Below are 23,233 nucleotides of genomic sequence, written 5' to 3'. Positions count from 1 at the left end.
TTTTGTTTTTCTCTAATATTATGGCTTATAAGTGGGAGGGGAGGATTTTCATATTATCTCTTTAACTTAACTAATTTTAAAGCTTTTAACTACACTTTTATTTTTGATTTGATATTTATATACAATTTTATCAATTTCCGATTGGCATATTCAGTAAATTATTCAAAACATTTCTTTTTATACTGTTTTTCAAAAAAATATTTCTAACAAAGCAATTTAACATTATCATAATTTTTTTAATATAAATTTACTTAAATTCCCTCTAATATTATCTACACAGCATTTAATGGATTTTTTAATATTTTCTTTTAACAATTTTTATAATAATTACAAGAATTGTTTTATTTATGAATTTTGTTTTTTTCTTTTTGTTCGTTTTAGTTTAGAAACCTAAGTACGTTGTATATGAAATTTGCATTTGTTGGTTTATTAAGTTTATGTATTTATGTGTACAAAATGTTTTCATTTGAAAATTTCTTTCAAAACTTATAAACTAATTCCCTAAACATTGTTTTGCATGCGTATATTCACTTGAGCATTTTTTTTTTGTTTAAACTAAAATGAAATAGATTTTAAGCCTAATTTTAGGAGCAATAAACATAAACTGGTTATTGGTTATAAATATTACATATATATTAATTATAATCTATACATAATATACTTGAAATCTTGCGAATGGTTGATTTCAAACTTCTGAAGCTTCTTTGGTATCGGTTAAACGTACTTGCGTGGCATCCGCTGTTACACCATTCACCGACACCTGTTGATCTCGCCACGGTGTGGTGAGTATGCGTAAACGTTGTCTCAACGATCCCGGTGTTGTACATAACTTATATATGGCCACTGCTGGTATCATCATAACCGATGATCCCGCTATACACCAACCTAGAGCATTAGCCCAGCCTGGATATTCGTAGCCTTCATAGGTCAATGGTTGATAGCCGATTAGACCGTAGACCGTGATGAATAGTAAAAATATGGGTGCCACAAAACGCCAACATATTTGCCAGTATTTACCAGGCCGAAAGCCAATCATGTCTTTGATGTCTTCACAGAAACGTTCAGTACCTGCAAGTTTATAAAAAAGTTTTTTTGTTATTAATGTTTATTAAAACTAATTAATGTTTTTTTAAATAATTACCATAAATCCAGGATACTGCTATGGCTTCAAAGAATACCGCAATTAAGATCGAATAGCCTGCCGCATAACGATCCAAAAGTTGAAAGAAATAAAATCCACCTTGGGTACAACTAGCTAAGCCCACCACAAAGTACAATGAAAATAAGCCGGCTACAAAGATTTCACGATTCCTTCCGATTTTCGGGAATTCATCACTTAAGGCGGTTATAATGGCCTCAGAACCGCCAAACTGTAAATTTAATAAAAAATTTGGTTTAAATTTCAGAACATATAATTGGAAAATTTTGAAATTTATTAGAAGAGTGAGTCAGAAAAACCTTATACACACAATATTCCAGCCAAAATTTATCCTTGGTCCAACAAATTATAATTATACCCTTCACCTTCGAGAGAAGGTTATATATAAGTTTGTCATTCCGTTTCTAATTTCCATAATATAATTGTCCGATCATATAAAGTATATATGTATATTATGGATCCTTATAGATAGCAGAGTCGATTAAGCCATGTACGCCTGTCTGTTGAAATCAATTTTCTGAAGACCCCATATATCTTCGGGATCCAAATCTTCAATAATTCTATCAGACATGCTTTCGAGAAGTTTCCTATTTAAAATCAGCAAAATCAGACCACAAATGGCTGATATATGAGGAAAAAACCAGGACAAACTTGACCTATATCTGGGTTACTAAGTCATTAATATAGGCAATATGGATACCTAATGATAGATATTTCAAAGACCTTTGCAACGCCGTATATAAGACCATAGTAAGTTGGACCTGCAATGGGTCAAAATCGGAAAAAATATTTTTTAAACCGAATTGTTTTTCACCAAAATAAAAAATTTAAAAACAAAAAATTTTTTTTTTAATTTAAAAAAAAATTTAAAATAACAATTCGAAATTTGTTTTTTTCAAAAAATTAAAAAAAAAATTTTGTTTACCTAAAAATATTTAAAATTTGTATTTTGAAGTATAATTTGGTGAAGGGTATATAAGATTCGGCACAGCCTATAGCTCTTACTATAGCTCTTACTCTTACTTGTTATACCCTTCGCCATGAGTGGCAAGTCGATATAGCCATGTCCGTCTTTTGAAATCCGTAGCCCTTAAATATCTTACATACATGATTCATACATCAATATGTCGGGAATTCTTCTGGCTCGGTTGCTATAAAAATAAAATCGACAAAATCGGCCCACAAATGGCTGAGATATAAGGAAAAAACCGGGAAAACCTCGATTTTTGATCTATATCTGGATTACTAAGTCATTAATATAGACAATATGGATATCTAATGATAGATATTTTAAAGTCCATTGCAACGATGTATATAAAGCTATAGTAAGTTGGACCTACAAAAAGATCTGAAGGATCATCGTCACACTGTTGCAAAAGTCATTAAACAGTATAAGGAAGACTTGAACATTGAAAGAAAACCTTATCAGGATTAGGAAGAAAAAAGGCAAAATAAGTCGAACAAATCTTTCGAAGAGCAACGAACAATTCTATCAGAAAAGCAGCTCATAAAGTTAAATGATCTGATTCTTTTGTGCGCAGATCCAAAGATAATGCTGGGTTGAAGTCGTATAAAGTTCATAAAGTTCCAGATCACAATGAGGTAAAGAACGAGCGAAAAAATTGGGGTAAAATTTTTAAAAAAAAATAAACCTGCTGTGTGATGGATGATGAAACTTATATACTGGCAGACTTTTCACAACTTCCGGGTCAAGATTCCCCAAGAAGTTTTCTAAGAAAGTTTCCATTATAAAGTCACTGTATATCTATCTGAATGATAACGTTTTTATTTGAATATTCCTAAGACTTACCGAACTATCCAGACCCAAGGTCAGCAACATCATAAAAAATATTAAAGCCCAAAATGTACTACCCGGCATGGTGGCAATTGCAGCTGGATAAACAACAAACACTAGGCCAGGACCCTCAGTGGCAACGTCCTCTATATTTTGGCCCGATTTATGAGCCATATAACCCAAAACCGAGAATATCACAAAACCAGCTATAAAACTTGTAGCCGAATTAATACAACTAGTAAGTAAAGCATCTCTGTAAAATTAAAAATAATAAAAATACAAATTAGTAATGAAATTAACATATTTAAATAAATTAACCACTCACTTGTAAACATTATTATGATATTTATTATAAGAAGCATAGGCCAGCAGTACACCAAAACCAGGTCCCAACGAAAAGAACACTTGAGTGGCAGCATCAACCCAAACTTCAGCCTTGTAAATGGCATCAAAATTTGGATTTAAATAGTATTGTATGCCCATCGCAGAACCAGGCAGCGTTATGCCACGTATCAGCAATATAAGTAGAACAGCGTAAGGAAATAGGGCGGTAAACCATACCACTTTGCCCGAAGTACTAATACCTTTCCACAGGGAGAAGTAACAGATTAAATAAACCACCAACAAACAAGCTGCCATATCCCACTTAATGGCACCCAAATCATGAAGACCCTCACTTTTATCTAATTCTAAAATGTAACGACTGGAAATAAAAATTGGATTTTAATAAAGATTTTGTTAAAAGATTTTATTTTATAACTTACTTAAAATATTCCGAAGCGGCTGATTGAAAACGTTCGCTGTGTGGTAACGTTGTGCTTAAAGTGCTGGTTAAATTTGAAAATGTTACATTTAGTTCGGAGGTAATTGTTGAATTCATAAAAATATCGCTTATATTTCCCATAACGGATAGGCCACCACCAGCTTGTTGCTCAAACTACAAAGAAGATAAATTTTATTGAAGATTGATAAAATTAAAATTTCATTATATATAGGATGCCACTTACCGGTCGACAATTTTCTGTATTCCAATAGTTTGAACATGATGTCCATGGCAATGTTTTGGTAAATGATGCAAAAAAGAATCTTAATGACCAGGCTATAATAACATTATAATAGAAATCTACATAAAATGCTATCAAGACCACAGCATAACCAATTCCTAAAATTAAAATTGTAATAAATATGAAAATCAATTTATTTGAAATTGAATTGTTTATGTGCGAACCTTTGAATAACGGTACCAATCGTCCCCAGCATGTAATGGCACCTTTACGATTGTGTTGACCTAAAGCTAATTCCATATAAAATAGCGGTATGCCACCAACTAGCAACATAATACAATAAGGTACGAGGAAGGCACCTAGAAATAAAAAAAATTAAAGTAAAATATTAGAATTTAATTAAAAAGTAGTTAGCACATTTTCCAAAACAAGGAAACATCCAATATTCCACAGTAAACTTGATGTGTTTTTACCATAAAAGATAAGATTGTCTTTATGTTTGTAACACATAGAAATATTGATCGTAGACCCACAACAAACTATGTATTATGGGTCCTTATAAAAGGCGTTCGACCTGAAGTTTCCCCAAATATTCCCTGTTGATCAGAAATGTTTAAAAACAATTAAAATATGATAGGGCCTATGGGACTAATTATAGACCGATCCTCATAAAATTGTATAGCATAATTTGATACCAACATATTTAAGACATTTATACTCGTTAAAGTGATTTTCAGAAATGGGTCTTATATGGGCAGCTATGACTAATTATGGATATTTTGGCCATTTTGAAGTCTAAGTTGATCGAGCTAAATTAAGAACAAGTAAGAGAGCTATATTCGGCTGTGCCGAATTTTATATAATTCACAATAAAAATTTTAAATATTTTTAGGTAAACAAAATTTATTTTTATTATCCTAAGTTGTTTTTTTCAATTTTTGGAAAAAAAAATTTTCGAATTGTTATTTAAATTTTTTTTGTCAATTTTTTAAATTTAAAAATTTTTTTTTGTCAATTTTTTAAATTAAAATTTTTTTTTTGCTTTTTCAATGTTTTTTGGTGAAAAAAAAAATTTAATTTTTTTTTTCTTATTTTGACCCATTGTATTTCCAACTTACTATGGTCTTATATACGTCATTGCAAAGGTCTTTGAAATATCTATCATTAGATATCCATATTGTCTATATTAATGACTTAGTAATGTATATATAGGTCAAAAATCGAGGTTGTCCAGGTTTTTTCGTCATATCTCAGCCATTTGTGGACCGATTTTGCTGATTTTAAATAGGAAACTCTCGAAAGCATGCCTGACAGAATTATTAAAGATTTGGATCCCGAAGATATCTGGGGTCTTCAGAAAATTAATTTCAACAGACAGACGGACATGGCTTAATCGACTCCGCTATTTATAAGAATCCAGAATATATATACTTTATAGGGTCGGAATATTATATTATGGAAATTAAAAACGGAATGACAAACTTATATACATATACCCTTCTCACGAAGGTGAAGGGTATAATAAATAAACCGAAATATCTAAGCGTAAGCGTATTTTTGTATATCTTCTTAAGGACTATTTATATTTTAAATTTCAGCTCAGAAAATATTATGTATAACAGGTTTTTCTATAGAAAATATTGTGTATAACAGTATTTTCCATAGATAATATTATGTATAACAGGTTTTTCTATAGAAAATATTGTATATAAAGATTTTTTCTATAGTAAATATTGTGTATAACAGTTTTTTCTTGGAAAATATTATGTATAACAGTTTTTTCTATAGAAAATAATGTGTATAACAGTATTTTCCATAGATAATATTATGTATAACAGGTTTTTCTATAGAAAATATTGTATATAAAGATTTTTTCTATAGTAAATATTGTGTATAACAGTTTTTTCTTAGAAAATATTATGTATAACAGTTTTTTCTATAGAAAATATTGTGTATAACAGTTTTTTCCATAGAAAATATTATGTTTAACAGGTTCTTTCTATAGAAAATATTGTGTATAACAGTTTTTTCTCAGAAAATATTATGTATAACAGTTTTTTCTATAGAAAATATTGTGTATAACCGAATGTTCTATAGAAAATATTGTGTATAACAGATTTTTCTATAGAAAATATTATGTATAACAGTTTTAACGGTAGAACATATTGTGTATATCATTTTTTCTATAGAAAATATTATGTATAACAGTATTTTCCATAGAAAATATTATGTATAACAGGTTTTTCTATAGAAAATATTGTATATAAAGATTTTTTATAGTAAATATTGTGCATAACAGTTTTTTCTTAGAAAATAGTATGTATAACAGTTTTTTTCTATAGAAAATATTGTGTATAACAGTTATTTCTCAGAAAATATTATGTATAGCAGTTTTTTCTATAGAAAATATTGTGTATAACAGTTTTTTCTCAGAAAATATTATGTATAGCAGTTTTTTCTATAGAAAATATTGTGTATAACAGTAGTTTATATAGAAAATATTGTGTATAACAGTTTTTTCTATACAAAATATTGTGTATAACCGAATGTTCTATAGAAAATATTATGTATAACAGTTATGAGATTAACTCCCATTTTCTCAATCTCTGGTTATTTTTTATCGTGACGATAAACTGACAGTTCTCATACAAAAAAATGTTAATTGGAGGTTTATTGTTACGAAAAATGATAACCAGATATTGAGAAAATGGGGGTAAATTTGTTTATTTTTATTTTAAGGATAGTACGTATTTTTCAGTTGTTTATATTTAGTGACATTTAGAAGTAATAATAATAATTTTAAATTATTTTACATAATCAAATTTTATGCGAAATACTTTTGATTTAGGTCTAAATTTTGTATAGTTCTCAAACATTTAAATAATACTTAATTCTATTAAAAAAAATATAAGCTACAAAAACTCATTGTTTTATAATTAATACCTGCTGTTAGATCATGTTTAACAATAAGTTCTTTGTCAAAATAAAACCCATTCTACTTAACCTACTCCACATAATTACCCATATCAAATTGCCTTTAACCAATTATTTAAATTACATATTTATAAGCTGCACAATTTTAAACAGCATTTCTACACACTTATCAAACTTAAGCTGTGTGTGGAAGATGACACAACAATTTCCTTTAATTTCCGGTCAAAATTAAAAGTGGTGGTTTTCTTTTTTTGCATATTTTTGACACTCACACACAGACATTTATTGTCTACTTTAGCAAGTAACAACAATAAAAAAAATTACAAGGAGAAAACAAGAACAACTACAATGCTTTTAAAATCATATTAATATGATGACAACAATATGTTAAAAGGTCCAAAATACTATTATGAATAAATCTAATTTCCCTGATAAAAATATTGTAAAAAAATCAAAAAACTCATGCATACATTTAGGAGAAGGAGAGAGAGTCTGTGTCATTTTCCTTGAATAAATAAACGAACCTGTATCGGTGTATGTATGTATATGACTTTGAAATCAATACATACCCAGCAGTTCTGGGTGACTGTCCCGAAATAGTTATTTTACCTATAATATAGGGTGACAATTAGTTACATAAATATGTACGTGTCTGATCATTTGACCGACTCTTCTTAGTGCAGATAGAATGCAATTAGTTACTTTATATATCCCAGGAAATCTAGCGTGAAGTCAATTGCCACGTACGTGTCTGTAAGTAAAAGTGTAGTCACTTTAAACCTTTCACAGTTTATTTTGTTTTTGCTTAAGTATACTTACTTCTCAGCTAATCTAGCATGAAGTCAATTGTCACTTCAGTGTCTCTAAGTAATCTAGAGTGTAGTCACTTTAAATGTTTAATAGTTATTTTACCCATCATAAGTAATATATTGAGAGTAATCGGAGGATGGTTGTTTACAAGCAATCAGTTATTTGATTGTCTAAGAAATTAATTTTTAACAAACTATTTGAGGTCAATTAGCTTCAGCTTAGCATCTGTATATGTTAAAATGACTAGTTATGTAGCTAATCAACTAATCATTTATAAAGCTAGTGAGGATGCTGTCTCTATTCCATGCTATGACTACTTGGGACCAGCTATAACACAGTCTCCTTGTAATATATGTAGGGTCAATTGATTCCCAACTTAGGACACGCACTTGTTAAAATAATTAGTCACGTAGACATTTATGTAACTAGTGGTCACCCAAAATGATAGGTAAAATTACTAGTTTGGCACAATCACCAAGCACTGCAGGGGATGACTATAGAGAACGTACAGTTGTTTGAACGTAAGTGTGTTTGTTATTTGTACATTGAATGTACATGAGACATATTTGACAATCTAAAGTGCCTTTTTAAAACAATCAACATGTCAATAGCACAACACCAGCAACGCCAACAGGAACGAACATTTAACAGTCATTGCCCATAGAAATGGGGTCAATTTATTTAAATAGAACAAAGAAGTTTTAGAAGTTCTAAAATCTATAAAGGAGTAATTAGCTTGATGAATATTGGAGAAATAAGAAACGATATTTTGAAAGAAATTTGCTTTAAACTTAGGTTTAGCTCTCAAAATGTTATTTTATATCGATTATTTATTTATCTAATCTGCCTTAAAATCTTATAAATAAGATTAAAACTAAATGCTCTCTAACGGGAGCCTTGATGGACAAATGGGCCATCATCCCATTTGAACTCATCCTTAACTAATGTTACGTGTAAGTCCCTATGGATGTTCTCAATTCTTATGTACCACGGTGAACTCGTCATGGTCCTAAAAATTTTCGATTGGGCCCTCTATATAATCTCAATAATGGAATTACTGACCGTTCCACATAATTGGATTGCATATGTCCATATTGGGATGACAGGATGACTTTATAGTCAAGGATTAATTTTTATTGGTCATTAATTAACCAGGTTAAAGGCTCTTAACCTTCACTGGTTAATTAAGAATACCAAGGTAATATGTAACAGTATTTGTCTGTCCAGTCAATCGATTAGCTTGCTCAATGGTTCAATGCTCTTACCGAAAACCAAATTGATGAACTGGGATAACATTTTGGTTACTTACATTCCAATATTTTCTTAGGTCTGTATGAAGACGGCATTGTTAATTCTTTTCCTGTGATCTGAGCAATTTTCAAATTAGTTGGCAAAACGCCCTAGTCTAATGATCGCAGAAAACAGTACAGATATCACTATTCGTTAAATTTTTAATCATGGATGGCGTAATTTTGTCATATCCTGGAGATTATTTTCGCATTTATGTTATTTTTAATAAATTTTCGAACGTTTTCGGTACATACTCTGATTTCAGCATCCGTTGCCTCTCAAAATGTTGCTATTTATTAAGATATAAAAGAGGTTTCTAAGTGAAAGGCGCCAATGTAGCGACTTTTTCCAAAAATGCGATTTTGGGTTGTTGAAAAATGGAAAACGCTGATCTTCAAAGTTTTTTTTTTAAATATTTTGGCCTTTTATCAACCTTAGCCATTAATAAATTAATTTTCTCTATTTTCAATAGCAACCATCGATGTATCATTGAAGTTTGTGGAATGCAAGTTATTTGGACTTTAAGAAAGTTATTTAAACAGATAGATCGACATCGCTAAATAGACTTAAGAATTCAATTGTTGAAATTTCAAACCAGGGACAGTAACGGTTATAATTGATATCAAAAAGTTATTTTATAACAATTATTTTGTGACTTTAAAAATAAAAACCATCTAAAACAGTTATTATTCAACATAAAAATAAAAGTTCGCATGAAATTCTTAAACAAATAGTTTTAAATAGCCGTCATAAAAAAACTCATTTGAGGAGTTTTATTTTTCCCGTCAGAAAAAAAAACTCATTTGAGGAGTTTTATTTTTTCCGTTATAAAATTAAAGTCATTTGAGGAGTTTTATTTTTCCCTTCAGAAAATTAAACTCATTTTATGTAAATTGACACCCAAAGCTTGCCGCTGCTCAGATTATTACAATGAATAAATTGACATTAAAATAAAATCAAGTGGGATTAATTAGTTATTGTTTGATTCCTATTATCAAATTGTTGTTTTTTTTTTCTTAAACAAATAAATTACTACAAACATTATATAAAATAGACTCAATAAAAAAAGATACAGAAAAAATTAGAAAATAAACGAAAAGAGTTTTATTTTCTGATGGAAAAAATAAAACTCCTCAAATTATTTTTATTTTATGACGGAAGAAATATAACTCCTCAAATGAGTTTTTTTTATGACGGCTATTTAAAACTCTTTTTTAAAGAGTTTCATGTGAAGTTTTATTTTTACGTTGAATAATAACTGTTAACTGTGGAGTTGAGATAATGTTTTTAATATCACCATTGATTCTGAAAGAGCACGTCAATACGAATCTATTGGTATATAACAGTATAGATATCCGTTGTCTCTAACATAGAGACTTTTTGATTTATATACCATTACCACTCACGATGAAGGATATACAAACTTCATACTCTTATATAAAATTATGTATATCTTTATTCATACGGCCAACACTGTAATAGCAAACACTACCCGTTATAAGTACTAATGATTTGAAAACCATTATGAAATGGAAGAAGAGCTAAAATTATTACAACAGTATTACGTACACTAATACATACATATATGTATACAGACAGTCCTACACACACATAGATACATATAAAATCCACTTCAAAGGACTTTTATTTAACTGATGGTGTTGATGATGGCCTCTGATAAGGACAATGTTGGCTGGTGTTTGTTATGATGTTGTTCTATTTGCTGATGGTGTTAAGGTGTTGAGTAGTCTTTCATTGTTATAACAGAAAAGTATTATGCTTTTTTTTCTTTTTGTTTTAAAATGGAACAAAGTTGACAATAGTATGTATGTCTGATGTAGGTATATTGTGTTTTATCATCATAGTCATATCAAATGTTATTGTTCGGAACTGTATGAAAAGTTACTGTACTAATAATAATGACGTCATAAAATAATTAAATGCTTTTACATTTTGTTATGGTTGTTTTATATATTTTTTTTTACAAGTTTATATGTAAATTTTTTTGAAAATAAAACTAGTTTAATAACAATACTTGTATTGAATAGATATTGTACTATTTACGAGAGTAAGTGGCCATGCTAAAATACAATATTATGATAATGAAATTAATATAAATTTAAATTATATTATCTTTTTATATACAAGTATATGTATCTATATTTATATGGCTATGAAATTAAGTTATGACATTAGAATGTAATAAAACACTGGATAGATACTATCGACTTGATTTAGAAACACGAAAGGAAAAAAAAATTTCAAATTATTGTATGAAAAACTCTCAAAAAATATTCAAACACAAATTTGAAAATAGTTTTTCTTTCGTGTTTCTGAATCAATAACCCAATTCACAATTGATGTCGTAGTGTTGTAGCGTTGTATGTCATAAATATTTTTCAAACAAATTTTTCGAAACAAAAACAAAATATTAATAAAAAAAATTACGACATACAACGATACAACGCTACGACACCAATTGTGAATTGGGCAAATATGTATTAGTCAGAACAAGTAAGAGTTTTATATTTGACTGTGCCGAAATAAATAAAATATTTTTCTGATGTAGGGGTTATATGGGTAGGGTCAATTAGGTTCATAAAGAATGAATCAAAAAAACTTATACTCACTATTCCAGCTATAACTTATCCTTGGTACAACAAAGTATTATTTTAATCACGTTAGCTTTTAAAAATATGTCAGATATTATCTTTTCTAAATCATTAATCTTCAAAATGGTCACCGAAAAAATAGTTCGTTAAGAAATATTAAAAAATTTTCAAATAAATCCAATATGGACTTTCAAAAAAATAGCAAAACATTTGACGGTTCATCGTCACACTGTTTCAAAAGCCATTTAATAGTATAAGTAAGACAAGAACATTGAAAAGAAAACCTGGATAAGGAAGAAATAACAGATATTGGTAAGGCAAACAACTCTTTCGAAGAGCACCGAACTCTTCTATCAGAAAAGCAGTTCGTAAAGTTAAATGCTCTGATTCTTTTGTGCGCAGAGCTAAAGATAATCACCCCTATCTGCAATAACTTGTGAAATTTTGTTCCCATGAAATATCCATTTCCCTCGAACGAAAAATTGCTATCGTGATATTCCCATGAACTTTTCATTCACAATAGTTGATTTTGTTCGTAACAGCTGTTTATTGTTTACAAAATTCCATCTAAAAATTTCACAACCTGGGGAAATTTTTTCACGTGAACAAAGTTGATGAACGAGAATTGGGAAAAGGGAACATATTTCATGTGAAATATTGATTCGCGATAGGGGTGAATGATGGGCTTAAGTCGTATAAGGTTCAGAAAGTTCCAGATCCCAATGCGGTAAAGAACATAGAAGCAATATAACCCGCTTAGAAAACACATGCTTTATATTGCAACTCGATTTTAATATACAGTGTTGGACAAAACTAAGGCACCGACTCCACCGACCTGACTTCGCACCCGAAACACTTATTATCTGAAGCCAGATGACGTCGGATAAGGTGGTCATATGTCAAAGTTGTAGTAGATATCTATAAGTACAGTGCCAAGCTATGCTCTTAAAAAATAAGAAACGAATGTATTAAAGCAAATGGGATATTACACCGTACAACACTCAATATTAGACACGAACCGGCTGATATACGTCTGAAACTATAAATTAAATGGAGAAAAACTGCGTTTTCAGTTTTTCATTTGGTGATCCTGTTTCCTTTTAAAAGGACTTCAAATTTTCAGAGGATTACATTTTTAAAATACTTCTGACCATCCTACTATGCCAAATTTGGTGTCAAATGATCAAGAATAGTTGTAAAATATATCGTATTATTTTTATTTTATAATCTTAAAGGATATTAAAGCATAAAAATTTTAAAGGACATTTTTGACATCTTTTGATCCTTACAGGATAAAATAAAGATAATACAAAATATTTTATAACTCTTCTTGTTCTTTTGACATTAAATTTTTCATTGTTGAATCAGCAGAAGTATTTTTAAATATTTTTTTGAAAAATGTACTTCTTTGAAAATTGTAAGTCCTTTAAAAAGGACAGAAGATCACGAAATGAAAAACTGAAAACGCAGTTTTTCTCCATTTAATTTATAGTTTCATACGTATATCATCCGGTTCGTGTCTAACGATTTTTTTGTAGTACAGGCCAGGGGATATAATACAATGTTTCTTGTTTTTATACCCTTTACCTTCGTGAGAAGGGTATATATAAGTCTGTCATTCCGTTTGTAATTTCCACAATATAATTTTTCGACCCTATAAAGTATATATATTCTGGACCCTTATAGATAGCGGAGTCGATTAAGCCATGTCCGTCTGTCTGTCTGTTGAAATCAATTTTCTAACCAGATATCTTCGGGATCCAAATCTTCAATAATTCTGTCAGACATGCTTTCGAGAAGTTTCCTATTTAAAATCAGCAAAATCGGTCCACAAATGGCTGAGATATGAGGAAAAAACCAGGACAACCTCGATTTTTGACCTATATTTGGATTACTATATAGATATTTCAAAGACCTTTGCAACGACGTATGTAAGACCATAGTAAGTTGGACCTACAATGGGTCAAAATCGGAAAAAATATTTTTTAACCCGAATTTTTTTTCACCAAAAAAATTTTTTTTTTTTGAAATTTAGGCCCTAATTTTGTAAATCACGTCACCAAATTGATATTTATGTGCAAAGCAAAAACAACATTTAACACATTTCAAAAATTTGTTTTTGTTTTATGTACAAATTCTGAACCAAACAAACGCACAAAAATTCAAGCGTTGATTTGCCTTTCATAATTTGAAAATTGTGTACACAAAACAAAAACAAATTTTTAAAATGTATGAAATGTTGTTTTTGCTTTGCACATAAATATCACTTTGGTGACGTGATTTATAAAATTAGGGCCTTAATGATACAATTGGAAAAAATTTTTTTTTGAAAAAATTAAAAAAAAAACTTCGGGAAAAAAAATAAATTTTGTTTGCCTGAAAATATTGAAAATTTGTATTTTGAAGACATCATAATTTTTTTGGTGCCAAAATTGTACGTTCCCACAGCCAAACCGAATTTTTAAAGTTGGTTGTAAGACTTGGGAATGAATACCTTGCCATTTGGCAGAAGTTCGGCGAGAACGAAATCTCATTTTTGGCGGGATCAATTGGAATTTTTCCATTTCTGATGTTCAACAGTTGTTTTGAGAACGTTTCGACAGAATGATTTTGCAGCAAATGCACACGCATGTTCGTCGATAGCGTGATTTTTTCAACTCGGTTCTAAAGGTATGAAGACTTCAAGCATGCGTTCAACTCATCTGCGGGCATTGTTAGAGGAATAACGGTCAAAGTTTGGCGCAAGCCGCCTGAAAAAAGAATCAGGTTGTTTCCTCGAAAATCACCAGAGTCCGATCGAGTTCTTAGAGCTATTTCTAATGTGCCATTGTGCATTCATCCCAAATGATAATTTTGCACGTTTTAAGGATTGTCGCCATGCCGGGGTTATTGCTGATTTAGCAAGTTGCTGATTCTGTCTGGTTCAAATTCAATGGGAGTTTGAGTGAGCAGTGCGTCCGCAGTCCAATAACGTAGATTTCCGATGATGTCACTGTGAGTGCAATACAATTCTGCATTCACCAATATTAAATTGATGTGGAATGTTTTGTCTGTCCCTCCTGGTGCATCGAGGAAAAAAAGTCCGCCATTTTCGTTTGCTATACGTTGCATGTTAGGGTCAGGTACGCATGATTGCATAAGAATATCTGCACTTAAGCTTTCGTGATGGGTTCTCGTGGATTCGATGATGAGCATGTTGATAAAATAATCGCAAACAAAGTGCGAATTTGTTTTGGGTAACATGTGAGTGATGCCTTTGTTAGTGTTGTGTTCTAATGCTGATCACTTTCAAGCAGCCCCAATCTGAAGTACGCTTCTCGAAAAGATTGGCATTCGTTTCCATCTATGGTTCTTATGGAGGCGAATGGTGTTGGTCCAATGATCCTATGCAATAACAATCGCAAATAATAACATTCAGCATTATTCGAAAGAATGGTGTAGACACGTCCCAAATCATGAGAAGAATAGACACCAAAATATTCTGAGACAATCGTTCATGAGGAGAAAGCGTGTAATCGTGAACTTCTTTGCCGACGTGTTCCAAGTGTAATTTTTGAAAACTTCATGATATAATAAAGTCTTGGAGAAATTGTAAGTTGAACACAAATCGAAGAAAGCCAAATTTTTTGTTAAAACTTAATTTTGCCACGCCTCTCCTCCCACAGGTTTGGAAACAAGATATTGTCACATGTAAAATAAAACGTCAAATTTTGAGGAATGGTACGAAAACAAAAGTTGGTAATGTAATAAAATCTATTACTCTGTAAGATTGCAGAGATAAAAAGTTCAAAGGCCTAACTATATCTCAATAACCGTTCTTTTTAAAGTTCTTAAAAAAATATGAAAAACTCTTTCTCTCTTTCTAATCCTAAAAAGTTTCAAGGTGGACTCATGTTATTTTCAATGAACATGTTGAATATAGTAAAACCTATGATAAATTTCATTGACAACAGAAATCACAAATCCGAAAATCCACGTATAATTAATTTTGCTTAAAAAATACTTTCCCCTCACATCAATTTTTTTACAGTTCTATTTCCTATGTCTTAAGCTTAAAAAATATCTTTCCCCTCACAACAATTTTTGTTCAAGTTATATTTCCTATGTCTTAAGCTTTAAAAATACAATAAAATATTGAAATAAATTGTATACTAATAACACGAATAATATTTACTACTTACTACAAAGAAATTAAATGTGTCTTAAATAAATGTTTTATATAATACCCTGAGCTTTGGCCTCATAAATTTTAAGACCACTAAATACGTAAAGTAAAATTATAATCCTGTCAACCAAAAAAATAATGTTCAACAATTTAAAGGACCTCTTTTAAAAGCTGTAACAAAACCATATAATATAAATACTAACACTTATTGAAATCATTCAAGCGGATAATATAACAATTTTAACAGTAAGAAAATGAAATATAAAAAAGGACGAATGAGAAAAACTGAAATTGAAAATATGACTTTTTGATTATTTTCACTTAAAACGTACGATTGAGCATAAAGAGCAACAGGCGTTTACTTTGGGTGTAAGTGGGGGTAATAATACAATATGAATAATAACTGAATAAAAAAAGGAATCAAAGTAATAAAATGATAAATATCCAGATTAAGATGTAGTTGTTGTACAGCTTGTTGCTTTCAAAGCCGCACAACCAACAGGATAAGAAACGTGCAAGGACTGCTAACAAATCAAGGCAAACGAAAATCACAGCCAATTGTGTTAATATTATGCTTTTAACCATAAGTTTTTCTACTTTTATTTTTTTTTTTAATATTTTTTGTAATTTTTTTTATTTCTCCTCAGAAGACATAATAATAGAGTATGAAAATCCTTTTGTTGAAGATGTTGTTAAGATTTGTTGCTGTTATGAAAGGGGGTTGGGGTGCAAGGAAATAGAATGAGTGCCTTGACAACGAAACCGAATCGCATTAAATCTGATTATTATGATGGAGACGACGACGACTATGATGATGATGATGGTGCTGTTGACAATTATGATGGCTTTTCGAAAGTGTTTGGTAAAAAGCATACTTTAGTTGGGAACGAAGGACTTTATTCACAGTCATACACTCGTATTAAAGCACTTAACTTTGAAAATTATTTTTTTTTGAATGATGAATACCACTAAATATGAGCAATCTTCTATATAATACCAGATCATGTTTTAGGGGAGAAAGTAATTTCGTATATTTGAAAAATATTATCTCTGCTTTACTTATTTTAATTTTTATTTATGTGTGATACTTAATGTTTTATTACTCATATTTGTGGAGATATTCTGGGAACATTTTTTTTGTAATATAAAAGAAAGTTTTGACTGGAAATTTCGGGATTTATTAGATTACTTCTTAAAGTTACAGTATTGTTTCTGTACGCATAAAGCAGATTCGATTATATCCAACGATTTTTTCGATACTAGAAACAGAAAATCAGTTGGCACAGAACTATTACGATTTAAATCAACTAAAATTGTTCAGCAACAATAAAAAAATTAATCATTTGATTAAGTATAAGTTCGGTTATCACAACCAAAACTATTTTCTCTGTATGACAAAAACAGAAAAATGTTTATCTAAAACATGAAAAGTTCTTAAAGGAAAATCATTGGGAGCTACTGAACCAGCTATTTCAAAACGTTTGCGAGCAGAAGCATTCATGCAAAAGCAAGGAAATTGGATACCATACGAACTGAAGCCGAGAGACTTTGAAAGACGATTTTGCATGTCCGAAATGATACTTGAACGATATGAAAGAAAATAATTTTTCATTACTTGCGATGACAAATGTATCCATTACGACAAACCGAAGCATAAGAGATCGTATGTTAAGCCCGATACCAAAGCCAAATATCCATGGCGCTAAGGTAATGCTCTGTATTTGGTGGGAGCAAATTATGAGCTGCTACTCAAAGGGAACCTGTACCGAATTGAGTCGTTTGTGGCCAGACAATTCCCATTTAAAAGTATTTAGAATGAAGTGTTTGTGAAGTTTTGGAAGTAGCAATGGCCAATACTTTAAGGGGGAAATGTCAACCGGCACCAAATATTTACATAAAATTCCTTGCCAATCGAACGATTCAGTCTTATTGATAGAATCTTCAGAAAATTTTCAATTGTTTTTACATATTAATTTTAAGGGATGGACAAGTTGATATTTCATATTCAAAAGTACCATAATACTCTCGCTACCGATTTGATAGTATTAAAAAATAATCAGCATTTTATTTAAAAAGACATGAATGGACGTGTTATACACATAATTTTCAATAGAACAACTGTTATACATAACAAATTCTTTAGTTTCTGTTTAAATTCAACTTTTATACACAAAATAGTACATAAGAAAAACTGTTATACACATAATTTTCTATAGAAAAAACTGTTATACACAACAAGTTCAAATTTTATTCTTTAGCTTTTTATTACAAAACATTTTCTATAAAAAAAACTATTTTTCACGATTAACACAACATGAATGGACGTGCTAATATGGCACGTCCATTCATGTTGTGTTAATCGTGAAAAATAGTTTTTTTTATAGAAAATGTTTTGTAATAAAAAGCTAAAGAATAAAATTTGAACTTGTTGTGTATAACAGTTTTTTCTATAGAAAATTATGTGTATAACAGTTTTTCTTATGTACTATTTTGTGTATAAAAGTTGAATTTAAACAGAAACTAAAGAATTTGTTATGTATAACAGTTGTTCTATTGAAAATTATGTGTATAACAGTTTTATTTATATACAATTTTGTGTATAAAAGTTGAATTTAAACAAAAACCACTGTATTTGTTGTGTATAACAGTTTTTTATAAACAAGTTTATGTATAAAAGTTGAATTTAACAAAAACTAAAGAATTTGTTATGTATAACAGTTTTTTTATAGAAAATTATGTGTATAACAGTTTTTTATACACAATTTTTTGTATAAAAGTTGAATTTAAACAAAAACTAAAGAATTTGTTGTATATAACAGTTTTTTCTATAGAAAATTATGTGTATAACAGTTTTTCTTATAGACAATATTGTTTATAAACGTTGAATTTAAACAAAAACCACAGAATTTGTTGTGTATAACAGTTCAATTATGTACATAACAATTTTTTATAGGCAATTTTGTTTATAAAAGTTGAATTTAAGCAAAAAACATTGAACTTGTTGTGTATAACAGTTGTTTCTATAAAAAATTATGTGTATAACAGTTTTTTTTATAGACAATTTTGAGTATAAAAAATTAATTTAAGCAAAAAACATATAACTTGTTGTGTATAACAGTTTTTTTTCTGTAGAAAATTATGTCTATAAGTTTTTTGATAGGCAATTTTGTGCGTAAAAGTTGAATTTAAGCAAAAACTTTAGAACTTGTTGTGTATAACAGTTTTTTCTATAGAAAATTATGTGTATAACAGTTTTTTATAGACAATTTTGTGTATAAAAGTTGAATTTAAACAAAAAATAAAGAATTTGTTAGGTATAACAGTTTTTTCTATAGAAAATTATGTGCATAACAGTTTTATTTATATACAATTTAGTGTATAAAATAAATTTAAACAAAAACCACTGAATTTGTTGTGTATAACAGTTTTTTCTATGGAAAATTATGTGTATAACAGTTTTTTTGATAGACATTTTTGTGTATTAAATTTTTTTTTCTATAGATTCTATTGTTTGTTTAACAGATTTTCCTATCGACAATTTTGTGTATAACTGTTTTTTATGGAAAATTACCTGTATAACAGTTTTTTATCGAATTCTGTGTATATCACATTTCTTATAGAAAATTGGGTGTATAACAGTTTTTTGTGTAGAACATTTATTTCTAATACTATTGAATTATTTCATTTGCAGTAAATTCGAATTTGAATAAAGAATATAAACAATTTATCATTATTAGAAGAAATTTATTTTACTTTATAAAAAATATTGATAAAAGAAAACATTTAATTCACGAAAAATATGTTTCCCTTAACCAAACTCCCATAAAAAAAATGGCAAAAGATTTAGTCAAATATTAGTGACTGACAGGAAATAAAACTTATAGAAATAAAATAAAGAAAGCATTTTACAACACAGACAATTGCACACTTTATATGCTTCATAATTGTTTTGCTGCAAGTGAAATATAGTTAAATAGCCAAGAATAAAACAAAAGTATGTTCTTACATCCTTTTTTAGTTTGATGTGACTGTGTCCTACTTCTAAACACACACAAGCAAGTCAGCATCCTCAAGTCTTAAGCTCAAGAAATGAAAAACTTTTTTCTCCTTTTTCTTCATGCGTAAATTGTTTTACAATTCTAATTGTGCTTACTGTGGCATTAAGCTGACAAGTGCTTCAAATTAGCTTTAGTCGCTGCTAAAGCTTTCCCCTTAATACCACTACTTATGACTATGTTGCGGTGGTCATATGCCATATTTAATTTTTAGTTGCCACACGAAATGTACAACACATTAACTACATACTTTAATGTGGTAGAGATTAGGGTGAGAAGTGTAAAGGAACGAAAGGAACTTACCACCGCCATTTTTGTAGCATAAATAAGGAAATCGCCATACGTTTGCTAAATCTACAGCAAATCCTATAACGGATAGCAGGAAATCGACTTTGCCGCTCCATGTCTCACGTTCATCGGGATTTTCGCTGATATCGCGTGGTGTTGGTGTCTTGGCTGTTTGTCTATTCGTCGGTGACATCGCCAAGGCGACGTCGTTTTCTTCGCCTTCTAAATCTAAAAAATAATAAGAGTTAAATGTTTAAGTAATTAGAAAAATATTGGCACTGTTGCTTAAATATTGCAGACAATTTATTGTAATTTACAATGGGATTCATATTTTGGTTCATAACCCTTTACTAAACTACACTGATATGTTATCCAAAAATTCGGTTACAGTTTTTGCACGTGAGAATTTATTCCATAATCAGACAAAAAAAAATAAATATGAAGACTAAATTTAATATGGAGTGTGTATTGATTTTGTCATTCCGTTTGTAACACAACGAAATATTCATCGCAAACTCACAAAAGGATATATTCTGGGTCCTTATAAAATTCTAAGACGATCTAACTATGTCCGTCCGTCTGTTGAAAGCACGATAGGGCCTGCAGGAGAGGACTTAAGGGGAAGAAATTTTCTTCAAATACTATTTGTTGATCAGAAATGTTTGTTATTGAAAATAGGCGAAATCGGTTAAGTAGAATCGTAGATATGAGATACACCCAGAGTCTCTGGCGGGAATCGAACCGGCAACTTCCAGATTGATAGTCCAGTACAATATCGTCTAGTTTATCGGGGCACCCAACTTTTTATCAACTTTCTTTTAATATATTGCAGATAATATTTTTGTTGAAAATGGTAAGAATCGGTAAATGATTTCCCCTATCACCCATATAAATATCTTCCTGGAATATGGAAATATTATAAACAAAAAAAAGTTTTTATACAAAATGTATAAAAATCGGTGTCTGTATTATATTGTTGATGGGTATATAAGATTCGTCACAACCTAATGTAACACTCTCTTTCTTGTTTTAATTAAATTTATATTAAGATCATCTACAACGAATTATTATTAAAACATCATAAGAATAATTAAGTTCAAAAGATGATTATTTATGTTTTCATACAGAATTTTCTGCTTAAGCATTAGCAATTATGTCAGATTTGTGTCAGATTCTGTTCTCCACTCTACTTAAGTATTAAATAAATTTTTATTTAACTTCAATTAAGTGCGTAAATCTCTTACTAGCTCAATTAAACATTCAGCCGTAAGCTGAATGAACATTTGCTCATATTTATACAAACACTCAAACTCATTTAAATTTAAACACAATTCTTAATTGTTTAATTGCACCAAACAAAAAACGTCAGACTCTTTCTAAATTTAGTCAAAATGCTAAAAAATTAAGTTGAACGAGGCATAAGTAAGCAAGAGTGTAATGGTCGACTCTAATAAATACTAATATTTTTTAACCCGATTTTTTTTGTTCACCAAAAAAAAAAAAATATTTAAAATTTGTATTTTGAAGTATAATTTGGTGAAGGGTACATAAGATTCGGCACCGAATATAGCTCTCTTACTTGTTTTTTAAACACTTTTTTTGAAAGGAGTAACGCTATTGAACCAGTTCTTTGCTACTTGTAATGTATACTATACTAGTTCTATAGATCACTTATTAGTTTCGAAACAACTGCTCGAATCCGCTTTAAATTTTTTTTTTACAAAATTAAATAAATTGGGTGTATGAAAATACGGGATTTACAATAAATGACGTATCTTTTCAATGCGGTTTTTGTTTTTAATAATTTATATGTCATTTTGAAGGGTACATATTTGCCATTTATTCTCACTAAGTTATTGAACATTATATTGAAACCACAAAGCTTTTTCTTGGTTCGAAAATAACGAATTTTGTAGAAACAAAGCGTCATATGCGGGAAGTTTCGCATTACTTCTTTAATTGGTGAAAAAGTGCGGCTGAAGCACACCGATTGCTTAATAAAGCTTATGGTGAATGTGTTTCATCAGTTTCAACGTGCGAGAGATGGTTTGTTCGTTTCAGAAGTCGTGATTTTGATACGGAAGACATAGATTGGCCAGGCCAGCCAGTTTGATGACCAAGAATTGGAGGAAGATGGTTGTAAAACTCAACAAGAGATTGGAAAATCATTGAGAGCTACTCAAGCAGCAATTTCAGAAGTTTTGCAATTCATTCAAAAGCATGAAAATTGGATACCATACGAATTAAAGCCGAAAGACCTTGAAAGACAATTTTCCATGTCCGATATTATGTTTGAACGCTATAAAAGAAAATCATTTTTGCACCGAATCATTACTTGCGGTGATAAATGGATGCATTACGATAAACCGTAAGAGATCGTATGTAAAGCCCGGCCAACCAGCCGAAACGACACAAAAGCCAAATTATCCATGACGCTAAGGTAATGCTCTGTATTTGGTGAGAGCAAAAGAGTCCTATGTATGAGCAACTGATTAGTTTCAATCGAGAATTGGCCGAAAATCCCCCAGATATATAACCGCAATATTCCATCATGACAACTCTCGGCCACATTATATAATACCTTTTAAAAACTATTTAGAAGTAAGTGATTGGGAAGTTTTTCCACACCCGCTTTATAGTCCTGACCTTGGCCCGTCCGAATACTATTTGTTTCTATCGATGCAGAACGCTCTCTCGTTCTTGGCCTCAAATATGAGCGGTTCTTTTTCGCACGGAATCCATATGTTGACAGAAAGATGGGAAAAGGTCATAGCTAACAATGCCCAATACTTTGAATAAATTTATATTGTACAAATGTTTCAAAATAAAAGCTAAAATTTTTAAAAAAAATGCTAACATTTTCGTTTTATTATCAAAATTAATTAATAAAGTTGGACATATTCGCAAGGAATATAAAAATAACACTTTGCTACAAAATGACACTTTTTGTCAGAACTTGAAAAGCGACCTAATGGAGGTTGTAGGCCTATGTGAGGACATACTAAAACCGTTTTCAAAGATTTTGAAACACCCTCAAAATTTTAAGATATTTTGAAAAAACGGTTTTAGGGTTGGTCGTAGTACTTTAGCACCTCTAACTCACACATTTTTAGACCGATTT

The 23,233-nt window shown here is 30.0% G+C and overlaps 1 protein-coding gene across 2 annotated transcripts in view; it reads right to left on the bottom strand.

Moving 5' to 3' along the window:
• DAT (Sodium-dependent dopamine transporter) overlaps positions 1–23,233 on the bottom strand; it is a 37,262-nt gene continuing 14,029 nt past the window's right edge. For both annotated transcript variants that reach the window (XM_065513616.1, XM_065513615.1), the window contains exons 2-9: positions 20,128–20,340; positions 4,183–4,317; positions 3,962–4,116; positions 3,719–3,891; positions 3,280–3,657; positions 2,970–3,207; positions 1,142–1,370; positions 1–1,068 (exon numbers count right to left, since the gene is read on the bottom strand). In XM_065513616.1, the coding sequence (XP_065369688.1) occupies positions 686–1,068; positions 1,142–1,370; positions 2,970–3,207; positions 3,280–3,657; positions 3,719–3,891; positions 3,962–4,116; positions 4,183–4,317; positions 20,128–20,305 (1,869 nt within the window). In that variant the 5' untranslated portion in view covers positions 20,306–20,340 and the 3' untranslated portion in view covers positions 1–685. The remainder of the gene's footprint in view (positions 1,069–1,141; positions 1,371–2,969; positions 3,208–3,279; positions 3,658–3,718; positions 3,892–3,961; positions 4,117–4,182; positions 4,318–20,127; positions 20,341–23,233) is intronic.

Source organism: Calliphora vicina, chromosome 5, assembly GCF_958450345.1.
Source record: "Calliphora vicina chromosome 5, idCalVici1.1, whole genome shotgun sequence".
NCBI lineage: Eukaryota > Metazoa > Arthropoda > Insecta > Diptera > Calliphoridae > Calliphora > Calliphora vicina.
Note: the sequence above shows the minus strand (reverse complement) of the source record. Positions and strands in the feature narration are given on the sequence as shown.